Source organism: Podarcis muralis, chromosome 3 (assembly GCF_964188315.1).
Source record: "Podarcis muralis chromosome 3, rPodMur119.hap1.1, whole genome shotgun sequence".
In the NCBI taxonomy this organism is placed as follows: domain Eukaryota; kingdom Metazoa; phylum Chordata; class Lepidosauria; order Squamata; family Lacertidae; genus Podarcis; species Podarcis muralis.
The window spans coordinates 20,639,646-20,663,016 of record NC_135657.1 but is presented as its reverse complement, the minus strand read 5'-3'; the positions used below and the strand labels follow the sequence as shown (position 1 = coordinate 20,663,016).

The window sequence follows — 23,371 nt, the reverse complement described above, 5'->3', positions numbered from 1 at the left end:
GCGGGCGGGGGGCAAAAGGCTTTGCTCTCCCCTGCCTGCCTTCCCGGGAGAGCGGAGAAACGCAGCGCGTTTCTCCGCTGTCCCCGACGGCTTTTGAAGGCAGGCGGGGGGAGCAAAGCCTGGACCTCTTCTGAAGGCGGGCGGGGGGCGAAAGTCTTTGCTCCCCCCGCCTGCCTTCAAAAGCCCTCCGGGACAGCGGAGAAACGCGCCGCCCGGGGCGATTTTAAACCCGCTGTCCCGGGTTTTTTTAAATGCTGCCAGGCGTCAGCGCTGCCGCCCGGCAGCCTTTTAAAATCGCCCCGGACAGCGGAGAAGTCCCCCGCTGTCCCGGGGTTTTTAAAAAACCTCTCCGCCCCCCCGCCAGGCTTCGGAGCAGCCTTCCGAAGCCTGGCGGCGGGAGGAGGTCCGAGGACAGTGGGGAAGAGGCGCTGCGCTTCCCCGCTGTCCCGGAGATTTCCCTATGGGCTTTCGTCTTGCGAAGGAAGCCCATAGGGAAATTCGTTTTGCGAAGTGCCTCCGCGACGGAAAACCCTTTCGTCTAGCGGGTTTTCCGTCTTGCGAGGCGTTCGTCTTGCGGGGCACCACTGTAATGCCACTTCGTTAAAAGACAGAAAACCAATTACTTTGGGACAAAGGGGCAAAAATGTAAAATAGCCGTTTGGAAAGGGGGGACTGCACAGTTTAACGTTGACAGCAAAACCCCACAAATCAGACCACTGAACAATTGTTTCCCTGCAAAATGTGTGGTTTAAGCACATCTAAGCAAATGGCACTCTGCTCTCTGGAAGTTCTGTTCACCTCATAAATTAACCACCTCATTTCCCTCATCACACACACGAAAAGAATACAAAGTCCCTTCATACATATTTGTTTTAATAAAAGTAATAAAGCAAGTCCAGAAGTTATAGTTGTTATGACATAATCACACCTCAGAGGTTTAAAAATCACTCAGCGGCACATCATCCCTCAAAATCACTTTTTGCAAGCAACTGTCTCAAGACACCAGCCTTCTATTGTACCTGAAATACCCTGCAGTCCTATTCATATATACATTTCTAAGCACTAAGTGGAAAAACACATCTATACACATAGTTTCTATCAGTTACACACACACAATCCAGGACTACTGAAGTAAACACAGGGAATCTATGTACATCTTTGCCTTCAAGTGTAAAACAGCAGTAAGTTGTAAAGATGAAAGACACTGAGTATCTATTATATCTATGGGTTTGTGTATGTGGAGTAAACATACACATCTCCCCTCGATCCTTAAAGCACAATGTATATGGTTCTTTTAGAGTGAAGCATCTAACCTTGAAAAGCTGCCATATTGTGTGGAAATCTCTAAAGGTTGGAAAATTCATAACCTCCTAACAGATTCCTATTCACTGATACTAAAATTTCGACAATGTGATTATTTTGTGTGAAAAGTGTGTTTGTTAAAACTTCCTCAGACGTGGAAAGATGTACTTTTAGTTTTTGAAAGCTCCACATCTTATCTCAGATTTGTACTTATCGAAGTGGAAAACATTTGAAGTGAAGTTCAGTGGAAACCCACTGAAACTGATATCATGTAATAAACATATGTCCGCTCCATAATTAAAAATTATGGGTGTTCAGAAGTTTCCATTTTCTATCAGTGGAAACTCTCCTAGGCAAGGAGTTTCAAAGCCAGGTTGCCAACACAGAAAAGGCCCTCTCTTCAGAAACCACCTGTCTCATTCCAAAGGCAGGAGAACCCAAAGCCCACATAAGTAAAAAATATAGAAGTGTCTTCTGAGATAGGCTTCTCATCCTGTAGTGCATTCTTAAGAGGGTCACAACTTGCGTGATAGAACCTTTTTGAACAGCTGCTAAAGTGCAATTCACTTAACCAGGAGTGATGTTATGCAGTCAGTCCCAGAACGTATCACGAGAGGGATCCCGATATTCCCTTTCAACAAAGCCTAGCTGCATACACACTGATCGTTGGGCTTGGCCCAAGCATAAAAACTGCATACCGAGAGCAGATAGAAAAACATCCACTCTCCTTGCCAGCAGCGAAGAACTGTTGGCTTCCCCATGGGATCCAACTGAGAAGACCCTGCTACAATTTAATGGGCCTATTCATGGCACTAAATGTCGAAAGAATTAGGTGCAAAAACTTTAAAACCCAGCCTAGATTCATATGACAGCAATACCGACAGGACACTTGAGATCATTAAAGGAAATCTCCCACTGTCAATTAAAGGGGAAGCGACCCTTCGTGAAACAGCATTCCCTCAACTTCCAATAGGTTATTTTAAGAAAATGGTCTCAAGCCCCTTTCTGTCAATCTTGATTTTTATTTTTTTTTTAAGTTACCAAAAAGCTTGACTGTAAAATATCCAGTTTCATTTTGGAATGGAAAAGGCCCCAGAACAAAATGTTTGGGAAGAGGAAAGGGAGTGGGGGGAGAAACCCGCTACACATTAAACCACCAAGGGAAGAGGAGAAGGCCAGAACGAGGGCAAGAGGAGAAGGCATGGCGTTAGCCGCATTGTATTTAAACTTCACATTAGGTATTCCAATTATACTTTATAAAATCCTTCTTTGATCAGGACCCTGGAGCAATACATGGAAACTAGGGGGAGAAATTAGTTCAACTGTTTTCCCTTAAGGAGTCTACATATAAAAGCATTATTCGCAGATTTTATTTGACACAAAATGCTGCAGTTACATCTGGAACCAAGTATGCTTCCCTTCTGGGGGCTTGAAAAACTATACACATTATCTCTCATATGCTTAAAGGATGTTAATTTCCCAAATGTGTTAAGGAGAGAAGATTTCAGAGTGTAGAACAAGGAGGAATTTATTACTGAAATGATTTTTTTTTTTAAGCTGCGTTCGCAAATATGGCTGGTCAATAAAATCTGCAACGTCAAAATGGTGCAGATTTTTTTTACTGTTAAATTTGTGGCAAAGGATCCAGTACAGGGCTAATCTTTTCTGCTCTAAAGAAACTTAAGGGCCTCTGTAACATAAGAAATCCTGGGCTACGTAGGAGAAGACTGCGCTGTGACTCCATCTTACAGAAGTCTCAACCCTCCACTCATCTGAGGTGATGCTGGCACTTTGTTACCACAGAACAACTATTAGCCGAGTGTATTTACTTTTACCCCTAGGTGGACTTAATCCCAAAGGTCTTCCTCTTCCTCTTCCTCTTCTTCCTTCAGCTGTTCAGCTGAAAACAAACAACTATGTACGCTTAAAGGAAGAAAAGTCACAAAAATTTAATCCGCTCCCCTTAGACTTGTTCTGTTGCCGAAGGATAATAACACTTTTGACACACAAGTTGAACAATTTGTCTCCCTAAGTGGCACTGAATGCTCTGGTGATTCAGAATTCCTTTACATCACTGAGCATGCATCTTATATACCTTCTGGGGTGATATTTTCACTTAAAAACTTCTGACAAGAGGTTTTGTCTACCTAAAGGTATTGTCTACTCTCTGCTGTCACTGGAGGAGCAGGGAGGAACCGGCAAGACACACTTGTCATCTCGCCCACGCCAGAGTATTAATTTCGGTACCTGGTCTCCTCAGCAGGCCTGTATAGCCTTTAAAACACCAGGCAGTGCTCTCAAGGGGGCTCATGCCAATGTTTGATCTAGTGGCAGCAACAACAGATCACATATGTGAGGCCCTCCACTCCTTTGATTTATATGCTCTCACTAGGAATGCTGCCAAATTATTTTGATCATGAAATGAGACCAAGATTTAAAAAAAACAACAACCAAGGCTCCCCTCCAATGTTTGGTTACTAAACTCACTTATAAAAATGTGCTTGGACCCAATTCCTTTTCGAAATGTTTTAATTTGTGTTCTCTGATACAATAAGCATGAGACGTTCGCTTTTTTCTAGCTCTGTGGAGAAACATCAGTGATCAGAACATGCATCAATAGAAGCCATGTGGGTTCTCAGCATCTGGTAATTAATAGTATTTTTTTTTAGTATTTTAACTTTTGTATGGTTGCGGTCCTGCCCTGATATTATTGTTTTATCTTTTTGTAAACTGCTTTGAGAGTTTTGTTTTTCTGCTTTTACAATCAAGTAGTGTATAGATTTTATGCAACGAACAATCAGTGCACCTGACTCTCGAATATTTAGGAGAACTCTAAGTTTGACGAACTGCCTCCCTAACAGTGTCAACATGGTGAGAAGGATCTAGCAAATATGAGATTCAGTTCCTGAAGTCTGGACATTTTTGAAGGCCTAGTATAACCTAGCACCCACAAACAAGTTGATAAAATTTTTGTTGTTTAGTATTGTGGCTAAAAACCACAGCTGCTCTTCTGCTTTGAACCACCGAAGGTGACCACTAACGCTACTATAAAAGAAGGAAATACTATTTCCAGTGTTTCTTCCTGCAACCCCCATGCCACTTTCCACATTCCCCGCCCCCAATGAAGGGAAAAAACCATCAGCTTTACAGTTTTGAAAATGGTTTTCATTGCAACGGATTACATGTTCATGGCCACATACTATTTACACCACTGCCAATTTCAAAAACACTGGAAATTTCCACCATATGCTAACATACCTATTTGCTCAAATGTATTTTTTAATCATTAAAATGTTTCCACTTCATATTTAATTAATTTTAAAGGTATGGGGAATAAAGGCTCCTGGATCAAATAGCTGAAGAAATGTCATAGACGAGGATATAGGCCAATAGCCTCTGAGTGGAGAATCAATATCTTATAGTGTTTTCCCAAGAGGGCTTAAAAAAAACCCAACCCATTGTTGTAGCAATGTGAAAGAGAGAAGGCTTTGCGGATCAGGTTACCAGCCTGATCTGATGTTTTTAATAGACAATAAATCTGGCTGCAGCCATCGCTAAGTCTCGGTCGCAATCGTTAAAGCCAGGGAATTTTTAAAGAAAAAACCTGCACCAGGACTTATAAATATTTATTACCATTCCACAAATCTTTTAAAGCAGACATATAACTAGTTGACACTTAATTACCAAGCACTGTTTCAGTGTTCCTTCATATCAGGTTGGATTATACTTAGATTAAAATGATCTGCACTGCCTTACCTGGTACATTCCAACTCCAATGTGTTTGGGCTCAATTTTCACTAGCTCAGCTAATGGGTCCTGTACTCGTCTCGCAATGGAAACTGGGGGGGAGAAAAGAGCAAAAAAAAAATTAAAAAATAAGAATGGTGTCCTGTGAAATGTAGGACTAAGTAAGTACATTTTGTTGCATCTGTCCAGTGTTGGTAACTTTCAATCTGTGGAGCAAGAAAAATAAAGTTACAGGATACCAGGGGTGGGCATGGGGTATGGGGGAGAGTTTCACATGAGAAAATGCCATTTTATTGTAAAAATATGTAGCACATTTTCATCAAAGCACCTCTAGAAACTAATCCCACCATGTAAACTTTTTTGGGGTCTACTTTTTAAAAATGCAAGTAAGAGATTAAGTAAGAGGATCCTACATGCCTCCGTAATCAGATATCAACACAAACACACCATTAACCAACTTTTGAAGCAAACATAAAATTAGCTTAGGCAAATTACATAGTTAACAAAATTTATTTTACACCACATTTTGAGCTGGAAATCTGGGTAATTTAGTAATTTAAACAATCAGAACATAAAATATCAGATTACTGTGATGTGTGGCCCTCTTAATCAGTTGCTCACTTTTCTCCGTCTCTTTTTAAAAAGAACACTGTTAATATTTTTTCAGTCTGCTGTACACTACTTTGGAAATATTTCCCAGGAAACCGTTTATAAATCTTTAAATAAAGAAATAAACAAAAGTCTATTTTTCATTCAGTAGAATTAATCAATTAATGGATGCTGTGGATAGATTTTGTTAAGTGAACATTTTAAGAAATATGAATTTTACTTGTAGCTGCCCTGTTCTGTGAAAATATCCAAAGTTATAACTTTACAAATATTCTAGCCACATAGCTTTACAAATATTCTAGCTACATATTCTAGCTACATGTGCAAAATTTATACAGCTGAGTTGAAACGGTTGTTTTCAGTACACAGTTTCAAAACATAAATGTTATCATGCATCATATATGCTCTCTTATACTGTAGTCATCAGTTACCTCGATCACATAAAGATAAAGGTAAAGGTATCCCTGACCGTTAGGTCGTCACGGACGACTCTGCGGTTGCGGCTCTCATCTCACTCTATAGGCCGAGGAGCCAGCATTTGTCTGCCGACAGCTTCCAGGTCATGTGGCCAGCATGACTAAGCCGCTTCTGGCAAACCAAAGCAGCGCACAGAAACGCCGTTTACATTCCCGCCGGCGCGGTACCTATTTATCTACTTGCACTTTGATGTGCTTTCAAACTGCTAGGTTGGCAGGAGCAGGGACCAAGCAACGGGAGCTCACCCTGTCACAGGGATTCAAACTGCTGACCTTCTGATCAGCAAGCCCTAGGCTCTGTGGTTTAGACCACAGCGCCACCCGCGTCACATACATTGCACTAATATTCACTAAGTTTGTGCATCAACTGCAACCAGATATCTGACACTGTGTACATGGTCCAATCTTCCTATTGCATTGTTGTTGCTAGTCCTGGATAGTTTATATTGATATTCAGTGGTACCTCTGGTTAAGAACTTAATTCATTCCGGAGGTCCGTTCTTAACCTGAAACTGTTCTTAACCTGAGGTACCACTTTAGCTAATGGGGCCTCCCACTGCTGCCGCGCGATTTCTGTTCTCATCCTGAAGCAAAGTTCTTACCCCAAGGTACTATTTCTGCGTTAGCGGAGTCTATAACCTGAAGCGTCTGTAACCCGAGGTACCACTGTATTTGCATAGCGTTTGTTCAAGCACACAAAAGTATGCACACACTCCTTGGCATGTCCTCAAATGACAATACCGTGATATCACTGTAACCAACATCTCAACTAATTTCTCATCAAATAGTAACCCGAGAACAATGTTTTCTCAAAACGGTCTATATATCTCTATCTATATACCGTATTTTTCGCCCTATAGGACGCACTTTTTCCCCTCCAAAAATGAAGGGGAAATGTGTGTGCGTCTTATGGGACAAATACAGGCTTCCAGCAGCTCTCCGCAACCCTCGGGAGCCCAGCGCCAAGCCGCGCCGGGCTCGGAAGGGTTGCGCAGAGCTGCCTGTCCTCCCGGGCTCCGCGCAGCTCTGCGCAACCCGCACCCGGCTCGGGAGGGTTGCGCAGAGCTACCTGTGCTCTCGGGCTCCGCGCAGCTTTGCACAAGCCGCGCCGGGCTCGGGAGGGTTGCGCAGAACTGCCTGCGCTCCCAGGCTTCGCACAGCTCTCCGCAAGCCTGGGGAGACCGGCGCGGCTCCCTAGGCTTGCGGATAGCAGGTTGTTCTGGGGGCGGGGGTCGAGGGAAGCTCGGGCTTCCCCCGCGCCAGCCCCGTGCCTGGGGGGGAAATAATTTTTTTCCCTTTATTCCCCCCCCCAAAAAAAAACTAGGTGCGTCCTATAGGGCGGTGCATCCTATGGGGCGAAAAATACGGTATGTTGCTATTCTGCAGAGAACAAACATTATTTATTTTATTATTAGAGCTGCAATAGCCAACAGATGGCCAAGCCAATTAAACACTTTTAGTTGACTAACATAGATCACAGAATCATGGAATTGGAAGGGCCTCCAAGGATTATCCAGTCCATCCCCCATGTAATGCTGGAATCTCAACATAGATTGAGGTAGATAGATAGATAGATAGATAGATAGATAGATAGATAGATGCACACTCATACAGAGTTGTCCAATTAAGTGGAAGCATATTTTGAGCTGGATCAAGATTTCACTGCTGACAATGGAGATTTCAGATTCTACCCCTTCCCTTGCAGCCCTCAGTGTACCACTGCTCTGAAGAGTCACCAACAGATTAAAACTGTTACTCCATAAATTGGCCTCCCTCCACCTCTGCCAGCTGGATTGCTCTGCTAGATCAGTGGTCTTCTGGGGACAGAATGAATTTTTCCATTGGCTCTGCACCCGGATCACACATAGCCCTTTGGCTTTTTAAAAGCCCACACTAATAATATCAATGGAGGGTTTTAAAAGCTTAACTTTTAAACTTTTTATTTATCCCAAAGCCAGGGAGTTGCAGGCCTTTGTTTCGATAATTTGTGTTAATAGATAGGAAGCTGCCTCATACAGAGATCCCTGGTGCGTATAGCCCAATATTCTCTACACTGACTGTAGAACTCTCCATAGTTTCAGACAGAGGTCTTATTCCAGCCCTACCTGGAGATAACTGGGACTTGAACCTGTGAAAAGCATGTGCTCTACCACAGTGCTACAGCCCCTTCAAAGAACGCTGAATGAGCTGCACTGCTCATTCTGTAATTCTCAAACTGTGTACTATGAGTAATGAAAGGCTCAATTTTGTCCAAAGCATCCACACACAGAGGGAACAGGCAGCTGAATCTCTGGACAATTCCTTGTTCTAGCCTTGCATCTTTCCAATCAGTCATTGTGGGTAATTCTTTTTTGGCGCAACGGGACCATTCAATCACTCCCAAAGCATAATTACCCATCAGCAAAAGATTCTCCCTGTCATAGCTGCCCGTCACCAGTGCCGGATTATGTATAAACTAAACAAGCTATAGCTTAGGGCCCCACAAATAATATACTTATTCTTAATTGTAATTCAGTTCAACAATTACTTTGATAAAATATGTATTTTGTTATGTGCAAATGGCTTTAAATACCTATTAGGTCCATAAATTACCATATAGCATATATTCAACACAAAAAACAGCGACAATGTGTTGTTGACAAAGGACAGCTGGACATATAAAGGGCCCCATTAACTTCAGTAGCTGAGGGCCTCATCAAACCTAAATCCGGCCCTGCCCATCACAGTCAGGGTTGAGGACTGCATAGGAACACACAAGAGGCAGAAAGACTTCACTGCTTCAGCTAAGTCACACCCCAAACAGGAAGACATGTGTAGTCCTTCCTGTTCAGCAAGGTCAAACAGCCAACTCAGGTGGGTAGTGCTATTCTGAAGCCTGAGACTATGACACTCCAAGAAGGTGTTTGCAGTGTGTTGCTACGCCTGACATGATATACCAGGAAGTGTCCATGTCAGCTTTAGGGCCCTGCGGTCTCAATTTCGATTCTGTATTGCAAGTAACAGTCTGCTGCATGCATTTTCCTTTCCAAGCTTTTCAAGTTCTTGTTTATGTATCTGCTGAGTGGGTTTCGTTCGTGATACTTTTCAATATTCTGGAATGTTCCAAAATTCATTTCTGATAGCTGGGGAGGGGGGAGAAATTTGATTCGGTTTGTACTCAAAGGCGAGCTTACCTAATGCACAGATTCCGAAAGAGGTATGCAAACCAAAACACAGCCGTTCTTTGAAGTTCACACTTCACTGAATTTTGCAATCCAGTTCTCCAGCCAAGCAATGTGTACAAAAATACTAGGTTAAAAGTCTGCCTACATTAGTGAAAACTACAAACAAACTGTGTGTATTAGGATACATTTGCACCAAAATGCTGGTGAATTTTCACAAAGACTTTAAAAAATAAGATGATGTTGCACAATGATGTGGAAATGTGGAGGAATGGACATAACTCTGGGAAAATGAGAAACTGAAATTGGAATATTTGCTCATCCCTGCTGACAGCTCACCGCATGAGGTAGCTGCGCACAGAACCAAAGGTTCTCAGTTCAAGACCCTGAAACTCCTGTCAATTGGTATAGAAATGTGGCCAGGGAAAAAAGTAGCTGAGTTTTATGGAAACAACCGTCCCTAGAAATTGCATCCATGCATGCATGTAAGTATTTCATGCAATTCATATACCGTTTGTTTGCAAAACCCCCTCAAAGTGGTTTTACAAAAAGAATAAAGCAATAAAATCAGTAAAAAAAAAACCCAACTATTAAAAGCAACTATTTTTTAAAAATCAAATAAAAACCAAAATAACAATAAGCTAAAAACAGATGAAAACATTATATGTATCTGGGCAGGCTTGTCTAAACAAAAGTGTTTTTAGCAGGCGCTGAAAAGAGTACAGTGAAGGTAGCTTGCTAGAAGTTAACAGGCAAGAAGCTCTAAATCAGGGGTCAGCAAAATTTTCAGCAGGGGGCCGGTCCACCGTCCCTCAGACCTTGTGCGGGGGGGGGGGGACGACGGCGACTATATTTTGAAAAAGAAAAAAAATGAACGAATTCCTATGCCCCACAATTAACCCAGAGATGCATTTTAAATAAAAGCACACATTCTACTCATGTAAAAACACGCTGATTCCCGGACCGTCCATGGGCCGGATTTAGAAGGCGATTGGGCCGGATCCGGCCCCCAGGCCTTAGTCTGCCTACCCATGCTCTAAACGGTAGCCACTAGAAGATTGACAAATGCAGAATGACTATACAAGGCACCTATCCTTCCAAGGGATCTCTTGACCATTAGCTACAACAGTTTCAGAAAACGATGATGTTTACCTTAACACATAATTACAAACACACTGCTCTGAAAGAGTCACAGGCATTTTGATAGAAACTGATGCTTCAAGACAAGAGAACAAACCCGATACGTAATTGTTTACGTGAGATCTCTCCAGTACCACAACACAAAGGCACGCACCTACGCACATCGCGGAGAGCTGCATTCACAGGTCTACATCCCCACCTTCCGATAAAGATGCATAGTTAAGGTTAAGTTCACTGCTCGGTCACGCACAAGTTTTCACATCCTTTATTACAAGTTTTAACATACACCGACAATGGCAGCTCGCAGGCTTGGCTTAGAAAGAACCACACTGGTGACATCTGATCCGCCAGCTTCTATAACAGAGAACTTGTGAATTCAAAGGCTTTCACATATGCCTTTCTTGTCAAAAACACAAAAGGTTAATCGGTGCAAGCAGTACAGCTTAGGAGAGAAATGCTCTCCTATAATAATCACACATATAATTACCAATTGGAGCTCCAGTGGTAAGAGATCAAGAACAGTCTTTAAAAGGCGGTGTTATTTTACCAAAGAAGAATGGGGGAAGAGGTAACAAAGGGTTGGAGTAGACGGTTTTGCTTTGTTTTCGTTTTTTAAAGGAAGAGGAAGACAGGAAGAAAGTTGTGAAGGGAAGCCCAGTTGAAAACACAGCACAGAACCAATTTATCTGTGTATGTTCAGAGACCCACCTCTACATTAGGCATGATCGGAGCAGCCAACACAAATTAAAATAAAACTGCGCAAATAAAATACAAGACTGATTCTAACGGACACAATATATGCCTAACATCAAGTAATGTAAAGTGCCATAATACTCTGAAGTAAAAATTAACAGCAAAGTTAGAGTCCTCCTTCGGCAGCCAACACTTTATTTTTCTCTGAATTTAAAAATAGCAAATAGAGGGGTGTTTTCCTTGGCACCACCTTCTGCTGCCAACAATTAATATTTTCCATTTATTGTCTTTCTTTTCTTTTAAAAAAAGGATTTTTATTCTTTTCATTAAACATTATGAACAGCAAATATAACCATGCAGAATTATTTCAGTTACAAGCTGGTACAAAGCAAAGCACAGATGTTCTCAGCTTCTGCTGCCAACCACTGACATCATCGAAAGCCAGCAATGGAGAATAGGAACATTAGAACAGCCCTGCTGAATGACGCCATTGCCCCATGTAGCCCAGTATCCCCTTCTCACAATGGCCAACCACATGCCTATGGGAAGCCTGCAAGCTAGGCATGAGCGCAATTGTCCACTCTTCCCTCATGATTTCCAGCAATAAGTGTTCAGAGGAATATTGCCTCTGGCAGTAGAGAGAGAACATAACAGGCATGGCTCCTAGCCACCGACAGTCTTACCCACCATGAACAGAACTAATCCTCTTTGACAAATCCCTCACAACAATTCCATGAGTCAGATTAGGTCAAGAGAGTACCTCTCTTCACAACATCATGGGCCAAGATAGCCTTGACCCTGACCTACATGCACAGAGTTATACACACATAAAGGTAAAGGGACCCCTGACCGTTAGGTCCAGTCGCGGACGACTCTGGGGTTGCGGCGCTCATCTCGCTTTACTGGCCGAGGGAGCCGGCATACAGCTTCCGGGTCATGTGGCCAGCATGACTAAGCCGCTTCTGGAGAACCAGAGAAGCGACGGAAACGCCGTTTACCTTCCCACCAGAGTGGTACCTATTTATCTACTTGCACTTTGATGTGCTTTCGAACTGCTAGGTTGGCAGGAGCAGGGACCGAGCAACGGGAGTTCACCCTGTCGCAGGGATTCAAACCGCTGACCTTCTGATCGGCAAGCCCTAGGCTCTGTGGTTTAGACCACAGCACCACCCGTGTCCCAATATACACATAGATGACCCCTTTTCAGACCTTTGGGGGTCTACCACAAAGATTGGGGTCAGTGGCCCACCTTCTCACCCCACTTGGCCACACACAAGTCGAACACACAGAGAAGAAGAGTATCCTGACTGGCGCAAGATGAACCAGAGAGCTTCATAGCAGAGTAGGGATTCGAAACTGGGTACGCCTAGTACTATTTTGACACGCTAACCACTGCACCACACTGCTTCTGAACATCCCCAGAGGAACATGGTTTCTGTTCCACAAAAGCTGATGATATATTTGTTCGTCTTCATGACACAACAAGTTTCTATGTTGTTGTTTCTTGCCACAAACTAACAGGACTTATACCACAGGGATTCTTTCCCTGGGAAAGAATAACATTAATAGTTACTATAGACATTTTGAAATATTCTAACAAAATATTAAAGTGTCGAGTAGAATTATTTTACAACACATTAAAATTAACTGACTTCTATATCAATTTTTGGGAGCAAAGTAAGAGACACATTTCTTTTTAAATGCTCATACTAATCTTGAATAGTGTTTTCATTCACAGATATTGGATTATTATTTTTCCAACAGAAAAATATAAGGAGTTAAAAATAAGTATGATGATGATGAGGCTAGAGATTCTGTTTAAAAAGTTTCTTTTAAAGGTCAGCCGGGACAAACATCAAAGCACATTCATAATCTTTAAAATAGTGTTGTCAAAACAAGACATCTGAAGGCTGGAGGTGTGAAGTGAATCTTGTGAAGTCAGACCATGCTTCTTTTAAAATTAAAAAGAAATAAGAGTGATACAGTGTTTTGACTTCAACACGAGGCTGCTTCAGTTTATTGAGGAAACATAACCTGAAGATTCCTCCTGCGAAGCTGAGGCAAAACCTTTTAGGTCATCAATTAGGAATAAAACACGATTGCAACATCTGGCATGACAACAGCATATTGTGCTGTCATGCAGGAAAGCCATGTAAAATTTCATGGCTGGAGGGGAGGGGAGGAGCCAGGTGGCAAAGCGAATCTCATACACACACTTTTCACCTCGGCATCTCTGGCATACAATGCAGATGTTTCAGTACGGATACCATCTTATCATCCAGATAGCTTGGGGCGCCTTGCAAAAGAAGTGATTTAATAACAGTTTGGTGGTCTCAGTCCACCTCCATGCTACATATTTGACATGACAAAGCCACCGCACAGTTTTAACATTTTTGCCCATGAGCAGTGAAGTGTCTTGACAGTGCTGTTGGGGAGAGAGAGAGCAGGGGCTTTGAGGAGCTCGTCTTAAGCAAAAACCAGAACAAAACGAAAACCACAAACGAACAATGTTGACTCCTTGCCTAGCTAACAAACTGAGTTACATTCTTCTTCCTCAAAGCACTGTTAATTCATTCCCTCTCAGGAGTGGCATTTTATACCCAATTTTTTACAGTACCTGAAACAGTGGTGCTACAAACGCCTCAGCTCACAACCAAAGGATACGCAAGCAAAAGATGTCCACATACCCTAATGCAAATACAACTGGAGGGATGGTTTCTAAGGCGAAAAGGAGGGAATAATTTTGTGTTGTGATTTTATCTTGTGAGATCTACAGGTATAGGGCGGTGTACAAATTAACAACGACAACAATTTTCTCTATTATCTTTCCTTATCCCTCCCACTTTTCTTCATGTATCTCATCTATTTCCTAGAAAAGGAAGTCTGTTTTTCGGGGAAGGACCTGCAGGCAGGCAGGTTTGGTCACTGTTATTTTGCTATATACTGTACAAGAGGAGCAGACAAAGTGATGTGCTCCCAATGTTGCTAGACTACAACTCTGAGTACCATGTTGACTACCCCTTCTTTAGGCCTAATGAAAATGTGCCCTGTAAAGTAAACTGGAAAACTGACTGCTTCCTTGACCAGGAAATAGAACACTAGACCCACAGATGGGGTTGTTGTTGTTTAGTCGTTTAGTCGTGTCCGACTCTTCGTGACCCCATGGACCAGAGCACGCCAGGCACCTCTGTCCTCCACTACCTCCCGCAGTTTGGTCAAACTCATGCTGGTAACCTCGAAAACACTATCCAACCATCTCGTCCTCTGTTGCCCCCTTCTCCTTGTGCCCTCCATCTTTCCCAGCATCAGTGTCTTCTCCAGGGAGTCTTCTCTTCCTGGAGATGGGGAACCTAGGTCAAATTAGAGGCAATAATACTACAGCATATCATTTTTAGGAGTTTAAGCTATTCTGTTGAGGATGAGGAATCATTCTATAAGTTGAGCAGACACAACCAAGAGGGCGTGAAAACACACTGCAACGCTATACTAGTAATGCAGGGGGTATTGGGTGCTCACACAGATTCTTTGAACACTCTTGGACATCAATCGCTGTCCGAAGCACACAGACATCGATCAAGTCAACTACAGCTCCCATAACCCCTGACCTGAGCTGGCAGGAGCCAAGGGGAGCTGAAGTCCAAAAGACTGGAAGTAAGTTCTCTTGTGTGGGTTACACAAAAAGCAGCCTGAAAATGCATCCGTAAATAAAAAATGGTAATAAATAATAGTGTTTAAATCCTCCTCACTATGTATGGCATCCAGTTATGTAGCTGCCAGATTCAGGCTCCATAGGAAGATGTGCCGAATAATAATAAAAATGTAAACATTGCCACTTCACGCTGAGCACTGCCATTGTGGGTGGGGAAAACATTTCAGCATAAAGATGGCAATATCTAAAACAGGCTTGAAATGGTTTGCCCATATTTTCAGAATGCCGGCAAAAAGAAAACCATGACAAATTTTAAAAGATTCATCAGAAGATAGATCACACCTAGGAAAATCTTGCTTGGAATACAGGAATAATTTAGAAAGGGGTCTAAAATTTGCTTACACTTTTTGGGACTCGGGGGGAAAAAATACATCTGGAAAAGGAACAATGAAGAAAATTGTTACTATAGCAGCAACGAGTCCTCTTGGCTTGTACTTTTAAATAATAATATGCATAATAAACATTAAACATGCTTTTTTCAATTTATATTGAAAAAGTAATAAAATATTACTTGATTTGGCTCACTTACGTCCCTTTCCTCATATGGGGAGATATTTGTAGTGGCATGGAAAGCACTGTTTCATCATATTAACAGAGGCCGCAATCCAGGGAGTGTTAAAATTAGGCACAGAGTTGTGAAAAGGGAACAGGGAGACACATAACCCCAGTGTTAAAATGTTGGAAGCTGGGAGTCACCCAGTGAATTTGATTGGCAGGAGACAAAGTGAAAGCACTCCATACAATTCTGTGTAAAATCTTTGAGGAATACGCTGCCATAAGGTAGTGATGCCCACTAGCTTAGATGACTTTAAGCCACCTATTAAAGGAGGACAGGTCTGTTGATGGTTACTAGTTATGATGACTATAGACAACCTCCAGGTTCAGAGGCAATATACCTCTGAATATCTGCCTTTGGGGAACAACAATGGGAGAGGGACGCTGTCTGTATGTCCTTACTGAGGGCTTCCCATAGGCATATGGTTGGTCACTGTGCAAAACAGGATGCTGGACTAGACAGGACGTTGGTTTCATCTAGCAGGACTCTTCCTAGGTCTCAGAAGGTGTCCCCTTAGAATCCACAGTTCTCTCCCTCTCTCATCATCTGAATTCAAAACACACTGAGAATGTACAGTTTGGATTTTTCCAAGGGGGAAATGCCACCAGCACAGAAAAAAATCTATAATTTCTTGGTAGGTTAATCCTATTACGTTTTGTGGGGCAATGTATAAGACTGGCAATAAGCAGGCTTGGTGGAGGGGTGGCAAAAGTCTTTCTCGCCAAGAAACAGGGCCACCAAAGGCTGACCTCCAGTCCAACAGTGACAATACACCTTAACACCTATCGGTGAAGAGCTGCCAGACACTTCTATGCCAAAAATTAAAAGTGCTGTGCCTCAGGAAACAAACATGCCCGTGACATTAGGTAGACTAGCAGACACCAAGTAGAGTGCCTTAGGGTAGGCATGGGGGCCTTGGAGGTGAACCCAGTTGCCAAATGATGGCCAGTAGCAATCACCCACCGTATCCTATGAGCCACACACTACAGGACTGGCTTTTGTTGTTTAGTCGTTTAGTCGTATCCGACTCTTTGTGACCCCATGGACCAGAGCATGCCAGGCACTCCTGTCTTCCACTGCCTCCCGCAGTTTGGTCAAACTCATGCTAGTAGCTTCGAGAACACTGTCCAACCATCTCGTCCTCTGTCGTCCCCTTCTCCTTGTGCCCTCAATCTTTCCCAACATCAGGGTCTTTTCCAGGGAGTCTTCTCTTCTCATGAGGTGGCCAAAGTACTGGAGCCTCAGCTTCAGGATCTGTCCTTCCAGTGAGCACTCAGGGCTGATTTCCTTCAGAATGGATAGGTTTGGTCTTCTTGCAGTCCATGGGACTCTCAAGAGTCTCCTCCAGCACCATAATTCAAAAGCATCAATTCTTCGGCGATCAGCCTTCTTTATGGTTCAGCTCTCACTTCCATACATCACTACTGGGAAAACCATAGCTTTAACTATACGGACCTTTGTTGGCAAGGTGATGTCTCTGCTTTTTAAGATGCTGTCTACATACAGGACAGGCTACATATGTACAAATTCACATCCAAGCTACTACAGTTTAGCCTAGGGACCCTGGAAGCCCCCTACAACTGGTCTGCACAATCTGTGACCTGCAAAGCCAAATGCAACCTACTAGCCATGTGTGGTTACTCACCAGAAGCTCTATAAACCTTCAATTTTTGCTGCTTCAAAAATTGGGAGGGATGATTGTCAAGCATCTGGTGAATTACAATACAGAACTGATGAGCTGCATTCAACTTAATAGGTCACAAGTTATGCCCTGCCCTACACCAGCTTTGTATATCATAATAGCAGACTCCCCCCTCCCTTTTTTGCTGCAGTTCCAACCTTTTCTTCACAGGTTTCCCCTCCTTCTTGTGGTATTTAAGGCCAAGATAATAGTGGGGAAATGCCTGAGGAAAATAGTAAGAAGAGGAGGAGGAGAATCAGTTTCTCCCTCTTCTCCTTCTCACAGTCGCGGAACACAGATCAAATGTTTGCAATCAGATATGCAAGCTCTTTGCTGGATTCCGTTCTCTTAAACAAACACTTTGAACATAGTTACCCTATAAACTTAAACCACTTGCCAGGCAACATCAACTGAAATGGCTTCACCGTTCTAAGCCAACAAGAACGGTTGTGTATTGAAATATTATGAGCCTTCCAGATGCTAGTGGAATGGGCACCATTTTACAAAATGACCATATAAACAAACATATGACAACCACAAGCTATTAGATGAGGATTAGCTCAACCTCAATCTTCCCATAAATAAGAACATTCTGCTTTTTTTTGTTTGAGCCTTGGTCGTTTCTCCGTGTCGAAATGTGCAAGTACAAAACATATGTTGCACGCCTGCAGATTATATTTCCTTTGCTTTAAAAACCCAACTCAACGTTTTAAAATGGTGTCATTAAAATAATTCTTAATTAAAGCTATATATATATATACACACCCATTAAGGTATTCTGAGAATAGGGGGAAAGTGTGCAGCTGCCATTCTTTCAGGTAAAGGATTTCAGCACATTATCTAATACAGCAATGGGAATTTTTCAGCTTACTTCTTGGGTTTGAGATTAATTCTATGTCATAAGAACCTATATAAAGTTATCAACAAACCACCCTACTCCTTCGACATTCTGCCACTCATCACAGTGACCAAGGAACAGAACTCAGGAACAGACTGTGTAGGAAGTAGTGTAATGGATCTCAATGGCTAAGGTCCAGAGAATTCCCCGGGCTCCTCTGATTTCTGGGAAAAGGGTCTGATATCTCTAGCAAAAGGTTGCTGAACTTCCCCCACCCCCAACCCAAGATCAACTTGCCAGATGAAGCTCTGTTATTTTCTACTTTAAAAATAAAATAAAATCATTTTGGTTCAGTCTTGGTGCTGTTTCCTGGAATGAACAAAGTACAAATTCGTCTATGGCTCCTTCCAAACTTTCTGTGTTTTTGTATTGCTGAATCGAAAGGTTATTTTCTGAAAGAAGCTGATTTCTGCCTGATAATATGAAAGAACTATTATGTGTATCAATTATCACTATTATTATTAATTAAATTTATATGCCGCCTTTCATTGGAGGATCACAAGGCAATTTATACTATAAAAACATGAAAATATGTAACACAATAACAAACTTAACAATGCCCCCCCTCCAAGAGAGAGAGAGAGAGAGAGAGAGAGAGAGAGAGAGACCAGAACTACAAATACATAAGAAACAACCAAAAATGAATGCACTGAATTTGGGAAGCAAATTAACAAAATGCATAAAATCATGAGAAACAAGAATGATGTAAACGTGGTTGACTCTAATTAAAACTTAAGTATGTAGTAACACCTGGAAACACCTGGTGTCATTTATTTATTTCAATACCACCAAAATGGAGGGAAGAAATACCAAGGCAGTGAAGAGCATAAAATCAACAATAAAATTACATTCGTAAGTGCAAAATTGAGTGCAGTCAAAAGACAGCAGTCATACAGTCAGTTTGAATGCATTCTCATTTTGAGCCACTATAAGTTTACATTGAGTTGTATTACTTGTGTGATGAATTTGTTTGCTTTTCGCCTCATTTATATGCTACTCTGTCCTGATATCCCTATGGTAATTGTAATGCTCGTTCATTTTTACACTATTTTGAACCACTTTGGGTGCAACATTGTTGTTGGAAAAGTGAAATACAAATATTAAATCAAATCTCTTTACTTTCTGCAACACAATCAAATGTCTGCCATTCATTCCTATGGGGAAATGTAATGTTTGAACAGCTTAGTTCTCGAATCTTCTGGCTCCCAAACACCGCAAACCCAGAAGTGACAGTTCTGGTTTGCGAACTATTTTTGGAAGCCGAACGTCCGACGGGTCTTCCGCGGCTTCTGATTGGCTGCAGGACCTTCCTGCAGCCAATCAGAAGCCACGCTTTGGTTTCCGAACGTTTTGTAAGCCAAACAGACTTGCGGAACAGATTCCGTTTGACTTCCAAGGTACGGCTGTACTGTAAGCATGAGTACTGTTGTCCATGAGGGGAGAGGAGGAAGAGCAAGGAGAATGGCTCCAGGTGTGGGTAGGGGGGGGAACTGTTGTATAAAGTGGTGGAATAGAGGCAGCCTCATATTAAACTTGAGAGGGAAAGATGGAAGGCACAAGAAGAAGGGGACGACAGAGGACGAGATGGTTGGACAGTGTTCTGGAAGTTACCAGCATGAGTTTGACCAAACTGCGGGAGGCAGTGGAAGACAGGAGTGCCTGGAGTGCTCTGGTCCATGGGGTCACAAAGAGTCGGACACGACTAAACAACTAAACAACAACAACAACAGCAGACAACGACTTCCACCTAGGCGAGTGAGTAGACTAGCAGAAAAGGAAAAGAACTCTCTGTCCCTTCTCCACCAGACCACTTGATTTCCATGGTAGCCTCGGTCAACGGGAAGCCCAACCCTCCCTCCACCAGTCTGTTTTTTGGGGAGGCATCCCAATCTCCTACTCCCGATAACTGATGCTATCCCAAGTTCTCATGCTCTATGGCAGGGGTCAGCAAACCTTTTCAGCAGGGGGCTGGTCCACTGTCCCTCAGACCTTGTGGGGGAGCCGGACTATATTTGGGGGGGGGGGGCCCGAATTCCTATGCACCACAAATAACCCAGAGATGCATTTTAAATAAAAGGACACATTCAACTCATGTGAAAACACACTGATTCCCAGACCGTCCATGGGCCAGATTTAGAAGGTGATTGGGCCAGATCCAGCCCCTGGGCCTTCGTTTGCCTACCCCTGCTCTATGGCCAGCATGGAAATGCAGACTACTAGCTTATTAGCAGGCTAGCAAATATTTCTTCTCCTTTAGAAAAAATAAATACAAAAACTGCAGTCTGGTAATCTTTGTGGTCTTATTTCCAAGGATGGGTGGAGGAGGGATGAAGTGGGAAGAGGACGAAGGCCGGGGATGGAGCCTGCCCTCTCCTCCTATCTGTAAGATTTCAGGGGCTTTTGCTTGCCCACGATAATATTTACTCAGTGATCGATTGTTCAGGTTTCTTGTGCCGCAGGAGATTTCTATCCTGTTGACCTGAATTTCACCTTCTAAGTAAAGGATACAGTAAAATATACAGTAGTCTTTGTGTTGAGAATTTGCTCTCAGTAGGGCAGGATTTGTGGCACAAATTTGATTCCTCATACATCTTCTTGGCGGGGTTAAAATGAGACTTATTTTAAGCAGCTGCTCAACAGCTGTACCTCATCCAAAACTCAATTCTGCAAAAGTTGTCAGGTTTTTGTTTTGAAAAGATTAGAGTGTGGATTACTTCTGACACTATAAAACTGATAACCTGCAACATGGCTATGATTTATAAAAACAAAATGACAGTCTTCTGTTAACAAAAAGGGAGATTTAGAATAACTAATTGAATGAATTAATAAAATGAATAAAATGTGGAAATACTTTTAAAAAGCACAATAAGCAAATATATTGTGTAAGCTAGCGGGGTGGGGGGGTGGGGAAAAGAAACATGACTCTCCAAATGTGTACAACCTACTTAAAAGCTAAAACTAAAACTAGCATTTTTAATTACCTCGGCTTGGTAATGAAGCAATTCTGAAAGGAAATGTACAAATTATAAGCAGGGCAATAAGCGACTCGATTTCTAAAAGCTAAACTGTAATACAGAAGCCTCTCCTTTAGTAAAGCCTGCATTACCTGTGTCAATTAAAATATCATCTCATTTTTCTGTACAGCTGTAATCCTAAACACACTTATAGAATCATGGAATTGTAGAGTTGGAAGGGACCCTAAGAGTAATCTAGTCCAACCCCCTGCAATGCAGGAATTTCAGCTAAAGCATCCACGACAGATGGCCACCCAACCTCTGTTTAAAAACCTCCAAGGAAGGAGAGTCCATCACCTCTCATGGGAGTCTGTTCCACTGCTGTACAGCTCTTACTGTCAGAAAGTTCTTCCTGATGTTTAGTCGGAATCTCCTTGTAACTTGAAGCCATTGGCTCGAGTCCTACCCCCCAGAGGAGAAGAAAACAAGCTTGCTCCATCTACCATGTGACAGCCCTTGAGATATTTGAAGATGGCTATCATTATCTCCTCTCAGTCTCCTCTTTTGCAGGCTAAACATACCCAGCTCCCTCAACTGTTCCTCATAAGGCTTGGTTTCCAGACAACTAATCATCTTGGCCATCCTTCTCTGCACACCTTCCAGCTTGTCAGGTAAAGGGTAAAGGTACCCCTGCCCGTACGGGCCAGTCTTGACATACTCTAGGGTTGTGCGCCCATCTCACTCAAGAGGCCGGGGGCCAGCACTGTCCGCAGACACTTCCGGGTCACGTGGCCAGCGTGACATCGCTGCTCTGGCGAGCCAGAGCCGCACACAGAAACGCCGTTTACCTTCCAGCTAGTAAGCGGTCCCTATTTATCTACTTGCACCCGGGGGTGCTTTCGAACTGCTAGGTTGGCAGGTGCTGGGACCGAGCAACGGGAGTGCACCCCGCCGCAGGGGTTCGAACCGGCGACCTTTCAATCGGCAAGCCCTAGGCGCTGAGGCTTTTACCCACAGTGCCACCCGCGTCCCTCCAGCTTGTCAACATCCTTCTTAAATTGTGATGCTCAGGACTGGACACAGTACTCTAGCTAGACAGAGAACAAAAGGAATCCAAACCATCACCACCACCACCCCCAAAATATCCAGGAGATCCTTCCACAGATAGTACTGCACTAATCTGAATTTAGTGTTTCCCCACCCAATGATTTTTGCCATCGTTAACATTTAACAATATTAACCACAATATTTTCCATGATTGCCTTGCAACTAATTGTTGATTTTAGTACTGATTTGAGTCAGATTACTGATTGTTATCTAGATAAAAGAACACAGGAAAAAATGGGTGCTAGAATTCTGCTCTATAGACTGATATCATGGCCTCAATGAAATCACGTTGCAGACTAAGGTAGTTGCTACAATGTGAAGTATTCCAATGGTCGTGGAAGTCTAGTTCTGTAGTATTCTCTCCTTGTGGAATAAAAATGTAAATTGCAATGGAATATACATTTAGATCAGTTGTTCGAGGTTTTTTTATGAGATATTAGACACGAAGAGGCTTGTAAAAGTAATAAAAGCACTTCAGGACATTTTAAACAAAGGATATTGTGCCACACACCATTAAATGTGAAGCATGTGAAAATTATTTGTAAAACATAATAATAATAATAATTTGCGCTGCTCGCTATTTATTTTAGGGGTCAAGTTCAACCTTTTAAAATTACTTCTATACATGCTTTAGTATCTCTTAAGGAGGCTTAGTTACTTTCCTTTTACAGATGGTACTGTTTCACTTGCCGCTCCTACCATTGGAGGGTGGTCCATGAGGGCAAATGGGGCACTGCCCCACCTGTGTCACCCTGCCTTTAGCCAGCCCCCACCTGCCTGCCCAGGCTGCAGCACTGCCTCTCAGTCTCCTCTTCCTTAATTTCAGGGTCACCCTTGTAGAACTCAGCAGCGAGGAGGATGAGAAGAAAACTAGAATTGGTTGGCTCTCCCTGCCATTGGTTCTGGCTTCACCTACTGTTGGTCTCTCTGCTTTCTGCCCAGTCAATCCCAATGGACAACGGACTACCTCCGGTGCTTTTATTTTATTGATTTAGATCATGCCATCCAATGTCCTCACTCCTTAACTATGGTGTTCTATTAATAATATTGATAACTATTGGTAACCACATGCCGACATGCAAAAAAACCCAAGGTGAGAAACTCATAACACAGGCATATAAAAACAATAAGACAATACGGCTCCAAGGCAAAAATCAACAGCAAAATTCACCTGGAAATGTTATTATACATCCAGCATTTACCCACTCGAGACAGGAAGGGGATGTAAACTCAGTGGAGGGGCATTTGCTGTGCATGCAGAAGGTTGCAGGGTCAATTCTTGGCATCTCCAATAAGTATGGAGAGTTCTCTGCCTGTCAGTGTAGGCAATACTGAGAT

At 42.7% G+C, this 23,371-nt stretch overlaps 1 protein-coding gene across 2 annotated transcripts in view; it reads right to left on the bottom strand.

Annotated features, from left to right (window-relative positions):
* The window catches only part of SRBD1 (S1 RNA binding domain 1), a 176,151-nt gene that overhangs the window by 67,485 nt on the left and 85,295 nt on the right, over window positions 1-23,371 (bottom strand). For both annotated transcript variants that reach the window (XM_028724830.2, XM_028724831.2), the window contains one exon: window positions 5,059-5,141. In XM_028724830.2, coding sequence (XP_028580663.2) covers window positions 5,059-5,141 — 83 coding nt within the window. The remainder of the gene's footprint in view (window positions 1-5,058; window positions 5,142-23,371) is intronic.